General features: G+C 38.1%; 1 protein-coding gene across 7 annotated transcripts in view; it reads right to left on the reverse strand.

Moving 5' to 3' along the window:
* The window catches only part of LOC126320879 (rho guanine nucleotide exchange factor 12), a 1,029,890-nt gene that overhangs the window by 185,412 nt on the left and 831,142 nt on the right, over positions 1-13,336 (reverse strand). For all 7 annotated transcript variants that reach the window (XM_049994132.1, XM_049994128.1, XM_049994129.1 and 4 more), the window contains one exon: positions 5,599-5,827. In XM_049994132.1, the coding sequence (XP_049850089.1) occupies positions 5,599-5,827 (229 nt within the window). The remainder of the gene's footprint in view (positions 1-5,598; positions 5,828-13,336) is intronic.

Genomic DNA, 13,336 nt, shown 5'->3' on the forward strand with positions numbered 1-13,336 from the left:
GTTACGACACTAAATTCCTGATCATTGATGTTCACTTTAAATTCAAACCAAAAATTGGTATGTATAGTAGGTTTCTTTCCTTAGCCTTCAATACGCCATTCACACTGCTCTCTTTAAGCTGTGTCAGCAGTTTGTGTCTTGTGCTTACAGTTGCTGACACATTATCAGAGAGCCCCAGGTTCAATTCCCAGCAGGAGCAAAAATTTTCTTCACCTGCGACTGATTATGTGTGTTGTAATCATCTATCATCATCATCATGGATGTGTAAAGTCATCCAAGTGGCATCAAATGTCTCTAACCAAAAACTGATTAGGTCAAATAAAAATAAATAATAAATAACTAAATAATTAAGAAAATAACTAATTAAACATATTGTTTTCTTGTCACTTTATGTGGAAAAACATATTTAGGAACAAATTATTTTATGCTGGAAATTTGCGACATCTGTCTTATTGCTTATTTGTAGAACCTCAAATGTGACTTTTTGCAGTGAAAAACTGGACCACAATTATAATAAACTGTGGGTTAATCAACTTTAATTAAATCTATCTGAACACAAGGGGTGTTTCTAAGGTCAAAAATGTGTCTTTGCACTAAACTCTTAGCATGACAGACAGTTTGGTTCCTTGGGAGTCTACCACTTTGTCAGACCTTGTTTGCTGCAAGTGTCACAGGCATGGCATCCTCCAAGTATGCCTGAATACCTGAACATAGTTTTATTTTGAAGGCAACTTTTTCCTTGCCAGGATTTATGGAATCAACCAATCTTTACGACCATATTATAATTAATTACTATTACTATTATTATTGTGTTACCGGGTCACATGAAGTTCTTTGATTCAGTTATCTGAGTTTGCATGAAGCTCCCAATTTCTTCCTGTGTATTCTCTTTCTTCGGTCAATCTTTTCCTGTTTTATATGTCGTTTCCCACTTACTAATTTTTGTTCTTCATGATTTTTTAAAAAATTAACACATTAATATGAGATCTTCCTAGATTTTATTTTACTCTCTTTTTGTCAAAGTCCATTTCTCACACCCCTAACTTAAACCTGGTACACTTAATTATTTGTATTTGTGCAATTTAGATTTCCCTTTGGGAACTGCAATACAACCATAGCAATATTGTTAGCCTTTTGAATTCATAGTATGATTTCTGTGCTTTCATGGAGTTGTCTGAAATTAGCAAGGTGCACAGGAATTAATTTCGTTGAGTTTTGTAAAAGCTATGGTGTTAGTATTTTATGGATTGCATGCAAAGATGAAATATACTCTTAAATTTTGATGATTAAGGGAAAGAATTTATGAAATTTATCAGATTGTTAGGAATGCTGAGTTCTTTCACACATTCCATGGATATTATCTACTAAAACTGCCAACAGTTTTTTTTTTTAAGAATATGTGAGAAATATATAAACAACTTCATCAAATTCTTATTTCTTCTCTGATCATCATCTCAGACATTGTCTACACTGGAAATATTTGGTGGGGCATAATCTAGAGCAGGCCTGTTCAGACAGTGGCTAAACATGCATGAGCACTCTCACTCCCTCACCTTCTGGGTTGTGAGTGCTCACTATAAAATGATGCTGTAGAAGTCATTACATATTGCAGGGGGAAGCGTTAACTGTGTGCTCTCTCGAGAGTAATGACATGAGTTAGGAATTTCAAAGTGAAGGTCACACACAACAGTATTATTGCAGGACATCTACCTACAGTTAGAACCTGCAGTGTGGCAAAGTTGAGTGATGAGTTTCACAATAAACTAAGTATTCTAGACCCATATAAAAAGTTTCTCCAACACAAATATCTGCAACTTCACAATCTGGTAGCTACAATTATGTCAACATGTATATCTAAATATTTGTGTGAGTGACTTTTTTCCACAGTAAAGAGCACAAAACCTACCCACAGAAGCACACTGACTGACTTCAATTTAAAAGCTTATCTTTGAATTAGCAGTGCTCACAAAATTGTACCAGATATTGATACTTTAATGAAAAGCAAAGCAAGTATAACACATTTACATACAGTGTTTTTGTGTTTTACGTGTGAATAAGATAATCACAAAATACAAGTTGATGTCAATTTAAATATCGTCAGAAAATGACATTCACCATAAGGCAACATCAGTCATAGCAAGTATCATGTTTCGTACTTAGCTGACTGTGTTCTTTGCCTCACAAAATTAAAAGTAGTGTGAATTTCATTTCATTGTCATTTCTCATCATTGCAGCACAGCTTTAGGAAATAAATTTGCCATGAAAGGCATTAATTAGCCACTGTTAAGTGATAGCTTCACAGAACTATTAGTGGCCATAGAATAGACTCACTGAGAACATTTCGTCAAGGTGCTTTGTTGCAATTCCTTCTCCACTTGCCTAATCCTCCCCTTCCATTAGTCAGTATGGGCTGGCTGGTTTCTAACTGTGTGTGTGTGTGTGTGTGTGTGTGTGTGTGTGTGTGTGTGTGTGTGTGTGTGTGTGTGTGTGAGAGTGAGAGTGAGAGAGAGAGAGAGAGAGAGAGAGAGAGAGAGAGAGAGAGAGAGAGAGAGGGGGGGGGGGGGGGGGGAGAGAGAGAGAGAGAGAGAGAGAGAGAGAGAGAGAGAGAGAGAGAGAGAGAGAGAGAGAGAGATTGCATGAGCAGATCGGTGAACAGGCCTGATCTAGAGAACCTTCTTGTATGGTGTTATCCTTGTTAGATGTATGTTTCACAATATTTATTGACTTGCGTTCAGCACTGCTATTTCTCTATGGTTTGAATCGTCCTCCTGAAGCTCTTGTTTATGTGAAAAATGTGACTTTCAACCAGCACGTTATTGGGTATAATTTTCACTGCTAGGTCAGTGTAGACTATCTGATCCAATTGTGGCCATTAAAACAAGAAAATGCCAAAGTTATTTGACATTAACTGGTTCAGAAAATTACACATCCATTTTGGAAAACAATTAAAAACAGTAGTATTCTCTAGGCTAGGCCTTGTCACTACAGTCAGTTCATTTGTGATTAGTATATAATACTTATCTCTCAGAATCATCTTTGTGTTAACAAAATTGTTCCTCGTGACTGTTCCTGCCAATGCTTTCCCACTATTACACATTTGTAAATGTCTGTTAGCAGTGTAAAGCCTCGACAACTTTTATCTATTTCCTTGAGTAGCAGCATTTCTTGTTCAACAACCTCCAAACTATTTTTTACCTATTGGCCACCTCTACAAATCACAGAACAGCACTTCATATGGAGTATCTATGAACATTCACCCTTGTCGGACAATCACTGCTTGAGACTTATCTCAGTGCTCTGAAATGCATAATTCACAATGGCTTCACACTACTTGGGCCTTCAATAAAAATTTTCCCTGAACAGCAAAACTGTTGTTACCTGTTCAGATATGGACATCACAAGAAAACATTTTCACAAAAGTTGTGCTTTAATTCCATGGCTGAGAGGAACTGGATACCATAAGGTTTGTAATGACTGCTGTTCTTCCACTAATAGACGAACTGCTGGAACATGCATTAGCTAGTTGCACTGGATGCTGTCATCACTTGCAATTACATTAAATGTGCTGACAGACCAAACCTCACAGCTTTCATATCGACACACTCGATACATTATGCTAAACTTATACCAAGGTAAGATATGTCAAATTCACTGCCTTTCTTAAAACAGGATTTTGCTCATTTGGGTTTACAACCATCTTATTTGAAAAATATTATAGTATGAACACCTTGTGGAAGTTCCTGCTCATCCACTATTGTCTCAATTTCCGCTATGTCAATTTTCAAAATACGAGAACAATCCCAAAGAGTGTCTCCCTTTTTTGGAGGCACAGAGAAACTTAACGCAGCTGTTGGCCCCAATGTTGAAAGGATCACTGTCTCCACTCCCAAATAAGCAAACGTGCACTTTCTTCAGATGCTCACTCTAGGGTTGGCAGCTATTCAAAATGCAGCTCCCATTGAATACTGATGCCAAGTCTGATGTTCACACAGTTATTCGAATTTTGAATGCAAAAGGTGTTAAAACAGCAGAAATTCATCACCAATTGACTGAAATGTGTGGACAGTTGTGCATGGGTATGAAAAACATTCACGCGTGGTGTACAATGTCTACAGCTGGTCGCAGTGGAATTCACGACACTGAAACGTGTAGTAGGGTGTATATTTCCGACGAAACAGTCGCGAAGGTCAGAGATATTTATGCATAATTATCAGAGGATTACTCTGGATGGCTGTCTCACATCTTGGTTTCTGTGGTTTCCTGAACCACCATCCACAGGATTTTAACAGAAAACTTGTAATATCAGGAAAACTGCGCAAGGTAGAAAGTGCATGTACTAACAGAAGGCCACAAACAGCATCAAGTTAATTCCTCCTGTGCCTTTCTTAGCTGTTGCGCAGACAGGAAGGATGACTTCTTTAACTTCATCATCATGAGTAACAAAGCCAGGGCATTCCACTTCACACCTGACAGGGGGAGGGGTGGCTGGCTCTCTTTCTCTGTTACAACCATGAAAATTCAATGACCACAGTGTGCAGGTAAAGCCATGGCAACTGTGTTTTGTGACTGGAAGGGGGTACACTATTTGTAAATTTCCTGCCTCCTGGAACAACAATAAATGCTGAATGGTGCTGTGAAACACTGGACAAACTCTGAAGGGCAATTTAGAAGCAGAGAAGAACAATACTGAGCAAGGGCTAAGGTTTCTCCACGAAAATGCCTGTTCACACATCACCTATCAAACTGTCAATCTCTCACAAAAACTTCGGCTGGAACATCACCACCCACCTAACATGCAGTCTGCACTTTGTGTCTAGTAGCTACCACCTGGTCCCAAAGTTGAAAGAACATTTGTCAGGACAGTGGTTCTGCTAGGTGAAAGCTAAGTTTCAATGCTTCCTGAAGGACATGGCAGTGAGCTGGGAGTATGACATGGGCATTGTATAGCTACTTCAGCATCTACCCAAAACGCATTAACGGAAATAACGTTTGTGAATAAAAGCAATGATTTTTTCAATCTCTAAGATGATGCAAATATTATATAAAACAAACAGTTGTTTGTATATTTACAAATATGGGAGACCTTACTTTACGAATGCCCTCAAATTATCCACTTTATATGTAGAAACAACTATTTTCCATCAGCTTCATCCTTTGTTCTCCTAATGTCAGCTTTCAAGTTTTAATAGGAAGCTAGCAATTACAGAATGTACTTGATACATCAATGCTTGTTATATCTGATTAACTGAAACTTGTGTATTCTACAAGTAATGTGACAGAGTGATCATTAACCATCTACTCTAAGTGCCACAATTAAAGACAAATTGAGTCATATAATTTAGAAGGAACCGTTTTGAACAAAGCATTTTACGTAAGCTTGCAGTAGGCAGGACCCAATTTACAATCAGATGCAAAAATACAGAGACTTAATACATTAACTCAAACATAATTTAGCTGTGCAACTGATGGATGGATGAATGCATGTCAATCTTTAAGCAATACACATATATACATACAACACATTAAAAAGTTATTGTGAAACAATGGTGACTGGTAACAGTATTAAATATACTAGTCTGAGGTGAGATAGTAGCTTACCTTGAACTCTCCAGCCATTGGGTGATCGACTTTCTCAAAACCTGATTTGTCTAACCTTTTCTGTATATCTAATAACCTCTGGTTATCCTCGGCCTCACGCACAGCGTGGTTTACATGGTTCAGAATTTCTTTACTTCTTTCAACTGCACGCTGTACTCCAGAAACTTCATCAGAACTTTCTGATGTGTACTTTGCCAGACTCTCAAAAAGCAGAGGGTACTTTGTGAGCCTGAAAAAAATTAAAATCAATTTTTAGATATGAAAATGTCACTCTTCCCTCTTCAAATTCACTGGAAGGGGATGAAGGGGTCGGGGTTGTTGTTGTTGTTGTTGTTGTTGTTGTTGTTGTTGTTGGTGATGGTGGTGGTGGTGGTGGTGGTGTGTATAGTGAAAAAAGAATTAAGCATTTGGTTTTCTATTTATTACCACACTTCCTGGTTTCACAGGAATGGGAAAAGAAATCACAAAGAAGGCATCTTAGAACTTTGTTCAAATAAGTTAAGAAAAACATAAGCAACCAAAATATGAATGATTTTTGAGGATTTCAACCATGATACTCTGAAATACAAGTACAGTGTCCTTACAATCACAACCAGGAAATACCCGCCAGATCGTGATCTGAAGATAAAGCATGCTGTATCCTACTCTGAATCTTCACCACATTAAATATTCACTTAGAGTGGCGAAACTTCTGTGATACCAAACTAGGAGCATTATTTCTTTTTTCCTTTTCTGCTTCAAAAATGAAAGGACAGATGGCCACAAATATGTCAATATTATCTGGAAATTACTTATGTGTAAGAGTATATTTACACATCAGCTTGTTTTATGACTGGTGCTGGCAGCAATAATATGTAGTTGTGTAAGTTATCCAACTTGTTACTGTTACTGTTTCAATTTATTTTAATTTATTTGTCCAAGAATGAGAGTTCCAAATTATCTCACAGATGTCACATGTAGTACAAAGCTCTGCTGGAAAGCTGAGAAAGGTATTTCTCCTTAACCATCTCTCACTCAACATTACAAAACATACTTAACAATACAATTATGTATTCATTGTTTTATAAAATTGTTCTCCGCAAACAGATTGCACATGAACTTAACTAAAACAATTCATTCAATTCTGATCTCTACAAAGCCTGAGCACACTATTATAGAGAATATGCTACTGATGACCAACAAATAAAAATGAATATTCTAAATTCTTAGGTACTGATGTTGAGGAGAAATTGAACTAAAGGCCTGAGTTACAAATCATATGCAACTTTTTAATTACAGGCAATGTCAGAATTTTTAGATGAGTATGTCAAAATGTTTGCTAAATTTTCCTACTTTCTACCAGCATCGTATTCTTGAGTAATGAGGCACTGAGGAATAAAATGTCTGTGGTGACTGCCATCTGTAATCACTAAGCACAAGGAGCCACAGTATCACCATCTGTTAGTCAAGCCACCAACTTACAGCACAGGCTGATGAACCATTCTGCTGCCTTGCTTTGCCAAGCCATGAGCTTGACAGAGTTTGCCAGTGTGCTCAGGCTTTCCCTCTGCTGCAACTTCTCAGGATACGTATTTAACCCCCCCCCCCCCCCCCCCTCAAATACAAGAATGTGCTGCTTCATTTGTTATGTATACTGTCATGGTGCTGCGATTTCGGTGGACGCTTGACCTACAGGTTGGGTGGTGTAGTCAATGGCCCCCTTGTGTGATTGGCCTTGTTTGATATCTAAGTGATCATCACTGCTACAAGTAATGTTTTGGGACAGTGTGACTGTTTCTGTTGTACCAAAATCACTATCAACAAATGTTTACTTAGTGAGCAATGGTGTCTCATGTGCCATAAAATGCTTGTTCTATTTCCTATGAAAATTATTCCTAAGTGTTTGTTGCACAGAAGGAAGTAACGAGATCAATGTGTGTTGCCAGCTGTAAAATCTCTTTTACACTGCTCTTAATGTAGTTCAGCATACCAACAACAGTCTCCCAACACATTTACTCTCTTGTAAAGTTGTAAAGAATTAATCAGTTCGTAAACAGCAGCAACATTCGTAATTAAACAAGTGGAAAACTGACTTGTTCTGTGTCATTGAGGAGATCACAGTTGTGAACCACTGAACAAGCAAATAACTAAACTTAACTTAACTTTTACATGATTTACTGCCGTAGGTATACTGTAACTTGCCACTCTATACGCAGGACTCTGCAAGTGGAGCAACTGGTTGAACCTTTACATTCCCCGCCATGCAGTCCACATATAAAAACCAAAGTTACAGTGCACTTATAGCATGTCCTCTGCCTTCTGTGATTTTATGTCATCTATAGTTACTTGTCCTGCATTGTAGTTAGTAGTAACAAGAATAAACGTAAGTGTGAGCTGTAGCACACCTAGCATCTTCAAATGAAAATTCAAGTAAACATTCAAACAATGATGACAATGACGACGATGACAATGACAGGAACTATGAACAATTACGTAGTAAGGTTTAAATATCCACATATCCACCAGTCATTACGCTCAACAAGAAAGTGGGACCAAAATGAGGGGAAACGGGAGTCAGGGTTGTGAGACTGAAGCGATGTCCAAATTCCCTATCCCCCCTCCTCCTCCTCCTCCTCCTCTCTTTCTCTCTCTCTCTCTCTCTCTCTCTCTCTCTCTCTCTCTCTCTCTCTCTCTCTCTCTCTCTCTGGTGTGTGTGTGTGTGTGTGTGTGTGTGTGTGTGTGTGTGTGTGTGTGTGTTTGTGTGGTAGGGGGGTGTTCAGATGAGCACAATTGCTCTTGTTCTTCCACATCTGATTTAGTGTGCGCACATCACTAATATGGCCCTATGTCAAAATAGCAGAAATTTGACACACCTCTCCGATATGGATATCTACTAACTGAGACCTTCATTATTGAGAATTGGCAATAAGCTCAGCTAAACAAAATTGGACAATGTGCCAATTATTTTTTCTTTCTTATAATTTACAGATATGTTCCAGGCAATAATCAGAATCAATTGATCAGTTCTGTTTTATAGGGGAAGACGAAGATAACAACTCATTTGAAGTTGTTTTATATCTGATGGAAAACCACTTTAGAGAAGGATTCATATGCTCAATTTTAAGGTTTCTGTACCTAAGGCTGTAAAAATGTAACCCTTAGAGGATCACTTTGTGGGCCATCAGTCTGTGAGACTGTTGAAAACCCCTGTTCTCAGGAATGGTTAGATACATCAAGCTCAAATTTATGCCCCATAAGGAATTCCATGGTCTCTTTGCAGTGTAAAAACTTAAGTTTCTAAATCAGTGTTTCCCCAACTTGGGGGCAATTACCCGCCAAGAGGTAAAATAAAGTTTTCTGAGGGGTAAAAACGGAATGAGTTGCGAAACTAGATTATTTTCAAGCGATCATTATCCTTATAACTGTTTTGTAAGGCTCTAATATTGATTATATAAGCCATCAATAATTATTTTTTCTCAATTAGTAGGATTCATGCAGTGGAGGTTGCAGGTTCCCCACATAGTCCAGGCACTACACACATTTCGTGCTTTGTAATGTACACTGCTGATGATAAAAATGACACACACACCTAACAGATGCTGAATGTCTGAAGAAAATTTCTTAAAGTTGTAGATGGTACCTACAGCAGTCCAGAAATTGACTGATGTCGAAAGAGATAAACGAATTAATTGACACCACAACACAGCAGTAACTACACAAGGGCTACTATACTACTGTACACACTATTATTATTATTATTAGTAGTAGTAGTAGTAGTAAGTAGTAGTAGTAGCAGCAGCAGCAGCATTATTATGGCTATGGCTATGGACACACAAAACATTAACAGCCAACAGCCTGAAGTCTTCTGAATTTTGCCATTTCAAGAGTAAGCAGTGAAACAGTCAAATGATTTAAGTTGTTGTTGTTGTTGTCGTCGTTTTCAGTCCTGAGACTGGTATGATGTAGTTCTCCATGCTACTTTATCCTGTGCAAGCTTCTTCATCTCCCTGTACCTACTGCAACATACATCCTTCTGAATCTGCTTAGTGTATTGATCTCTGTCTCCCTCTACAATTTTTACCCTCCACACTGCCCTCCAACACTAAATTGGTGATCCCTTGATGCCTCAGAACATGTCCTACCAACCGATCCCCTCTTCTTGTTAAGTTGCACCACAAACTCCTCTTCTCCCCAATTCTATTCAATACCCCTTCATTGGTTATGTGATCTACCGATCTGATCTTCAGCATTCTTCTGTAGCACCACATTTCGAAAGCTTCTATTCTCTTCTTGTTCAAACTGTTAATCGACCACGTTTCACTTCCATACATGGCTACACTCCATAGAAATACTTTCAGAAACGACTTCCTGACACTTAAATATATACTCAATGTTAACAAATTTCTCTTCTTCAGAAACGCTTTCCTTGCCATTGCCAATCTACATTTTATATCCTCTCTACTTCGACCATCATCAGTTATTTTGCTCCCCAAATAGCAAAACTCCTTTACTACTTTAAGTGTCTCATTTCCTAATCTAATACCCTCAGCATCACCCGATTTACTTTGACTACATTCCATTATCCTTGTTTTGCTTTTGTTGATGTTCATCTTATACCGTCCTTTCAAGACACTGTCCATTCCGTTCAACTGCTCTTCCAAGTCCTTTGCTTCCCCTGACAGAATTACGATGTCATCGGCGAACCTCAAAGTTTTTATTTCTTCTCCATGGATTTTAATACCTACCCCGAATTTTTCTTTTGTTTCCTGTACTGCTTGCTCAATATACAGATTGAATAGCATCGGGGACAGACTACAACCCTGTCTCACTCTCTTCCCACCCACTGCTTCCCTTTCATGCCCCTCGAGTCTTGTAACTGCCATCTGGTTTCTGTATAAATTGTAACTAGCCTTTTGCTCCTTGTATTTTACCCCTACCACCCTCAGAATTTGAAAGAGTATTCCGGTGAACATTGTCAAAAGCTTTCTCTAAGTCTACAAATGCTAGGAATGTAGGTTCGCCTTTCCTTAATCTATTTTTTTAAGATAGGGTCAGTAGGGTCAGCAGGGTCGTAGGGTCAGTATTGCCTCACGTTTTCCAACATTTCTATAGAATCCAAACTGATCTTCCCCAAGATCGGCTTCTACCAATTTTTCCATTCGTCTGTAAAGAATTTGTGTTAGTATTTTGCAGCTGTGACTTATTAAACTGATAGCTCGGTAATTTTCGTATCTGTAAACACCTGCTTTCTTTGGGATTGGAATTATTATATTCTTCTTGAAGTTTGACGGTATTTCGCCTGTCTCATACATCTTGCTCACCACATGGTGGAGTTTTGTCAGTATTGGCTCTCCCAAGGCTGTCAGTAATTCTAATGAAATGTTATCTACTCCCGGGGCCTTGATTTAAGTATAGTGCATAAATTAGAACTTTGTCGATTTTAAATGGGGTTACAGTGTGCCAGCAAGTGGCATAATGGAGAGGAGTAATGAAAGGCAAGTACTTTTTGTATCAAGTGTTCAACCTCACTGTGGATAGCTAGCTTTCTTATTTGAGAACAAGTTGTGTGTTGTACTTGTGATGCACCTTGCAAATTCCTCCTACATTTATTCTAAAACACACACACACACACACACACACACACACACACACACACACACACACACACACACACAAAGTTGGTGATAATGTGGTGGAGGGGTACTAGCTACTGTGTAATTGCACTCGGGGACAATGGTCTAAGGAAGTTTGGAAACCACTGTTCTAAGTCAATCAAAAGATAAGGTCATTTGTATCATATTTTGATACAGGAAAACTCACTGACCCAAACGATTGCGGTACTTCCCGCTGACCAGAATTAGAGAATCACAATACAAGTGAAGTAAAAATCTTTAACTTGTTAAATTGTAAATGAATCACACGAAAATATTTGTTTGTCACTTGAACATATACTGCATTCGTTAAACTTCTCTATTGACATATATAAACTGAAGTTCCCTGTTTGTTCCCAGGATGGACAAGCTGTATAAACACCCATAATTAAGTTTGTACAGAACCCTCAGCGCATGAGTCCTACTCACACTTGGCCTTTTCTTATGTTATAGTTTTGACAAAACTACAAGCCTATGCAAGTAGATTCAGTATGTATTAAAAGTAGGATAATCCACAACCAGATTGCACTGAAAAGAAGAAACAATGTTGTTGTATGAAAATCGTAAGAGAAATGCGTGTCTCTGCTATGTTGAATAACTACAGTGCTGAAGTGACTTAAATTCATCAAAAAATTACTCTCATAAATGTGATAATAGGCAGGAAGTTTAAGATTTAATTACCTAGGGTATGAAGGATATTAGCTGTACCATTTGTGAAGTATCCCTTTAGAAATTTTTTTTAGTCTATCTGCTACTGGCTGGACTAATGAGTTATTTGAACTGTTGTTGTTCTAAACAAGTTCTACATCTTAACTACTGTACTAACTTACTTGATAATACATACTGGCCTGAAACAATTAGCATTTGTGAGAAATGTGAATAATGCCTCAAAATGCACATATGTGAATTCACTTATGAAATGCTATTTCTTAGTGTATACTGTCCAAATAAATTATTTTATCAGAAATAGTCTGAAATAGCTTTGTTTCAGATGGAAAGGGGGGCAGGGAGGAGGGGATTGGGGGGGGGGGGGGAGGTGAAGAAGAAGAAGAAGAAGAAGAAGAAGAAGAAGAAATGACTGTACATCATCTTACGAAGCTCAATTTGAAAAGAGAATGAGTGTAAGAATATGTTCACAGAATAATTAGTGCACCGACATATGAACATAGCAATGAATCAGCATGATTGGAAGTCATACTCTGGTCTCACGTCAAACAGTGGGTGGATGAATGGTCTCTTACAAGACAAACACTGCTTATGGCAACATAGGACTCAGTCGTGGGATGTAACATGATTTAACACCTTTGAACAAAGAAGTAGTCTGTGTTATGCAAAATTGAGGACACTATGAAGTGGCAGTTACAACAGCAGTGTATTTGTAACTATGGTTGCATTGGATACCAATAGATGTCACACCTGAATTATATTGTTTATGGCATTGCTAACTTCAGCAACCAATTGTATGGTAGCCAGCACCGTATGCTTTGTGCAGTGCACTTTGCACTGTGTACATCTCGTTTTCTTTTTGTATTTTGAAATGAGCAAGGAAGTTATCCCTGTCTACCACAGGGTTCAAGTACAACACCAGGAGAGACCAGAATCGAACGTCAGTTGAGCTTTCACAGTAACACAACACGAGCATAGTGTGGCTGACCTACAAGGTGTTTGAAGTTTTCATTTGTTTATGACTGCAGCTGCCTGCTATGCTTACTGTGGAGTCCTCTGTTCATATTACAGGGTTAAGAGTTACTTTTGGTTCAACTTCCAAATATGGGCTCCATGGCCCACTAAAATAAATTGCAATATGCCAATAGGGGTTTATTTGTTACAAATACGGAATTGGTGTTCTGCAGATTCCACATTTATTGAACTGGCTTAGGAAGGTAACATTTAAAATCACCTTAAATCAGAGAAGCACTGGTCACCACCAAGAAAATGCTGTTGTTTCTCAACTGATATAATCATCTGCTAAAAGCTCAACAGAGCCTTACAGAGTAAACAAGCACAGAATATTATGGAAAAACTGTTTGAAGTTTTTGGAGAAGGAACTTTTTTGCTCAAATAGGTCTTTTTATGAAGCATGAAACTACTGGTTCTATTTATTATTA

Source organism: Schistocerca gregaria, chromosome 2 (genome assembly GCF_023897955.1).
Source record: "Schistocerca gregaria isolate iqSchGreg1 chromosome 2, iqSchGreg1.2, whole genome shotgun sequence".
NCBI classification, from domain to species: domain Eukaryota; kingdom Metazoa; phylum Arthropoda; class Insecta; order Orthoptera; family Acrididae; genus Schistocerca; species Schistocerca gregaria.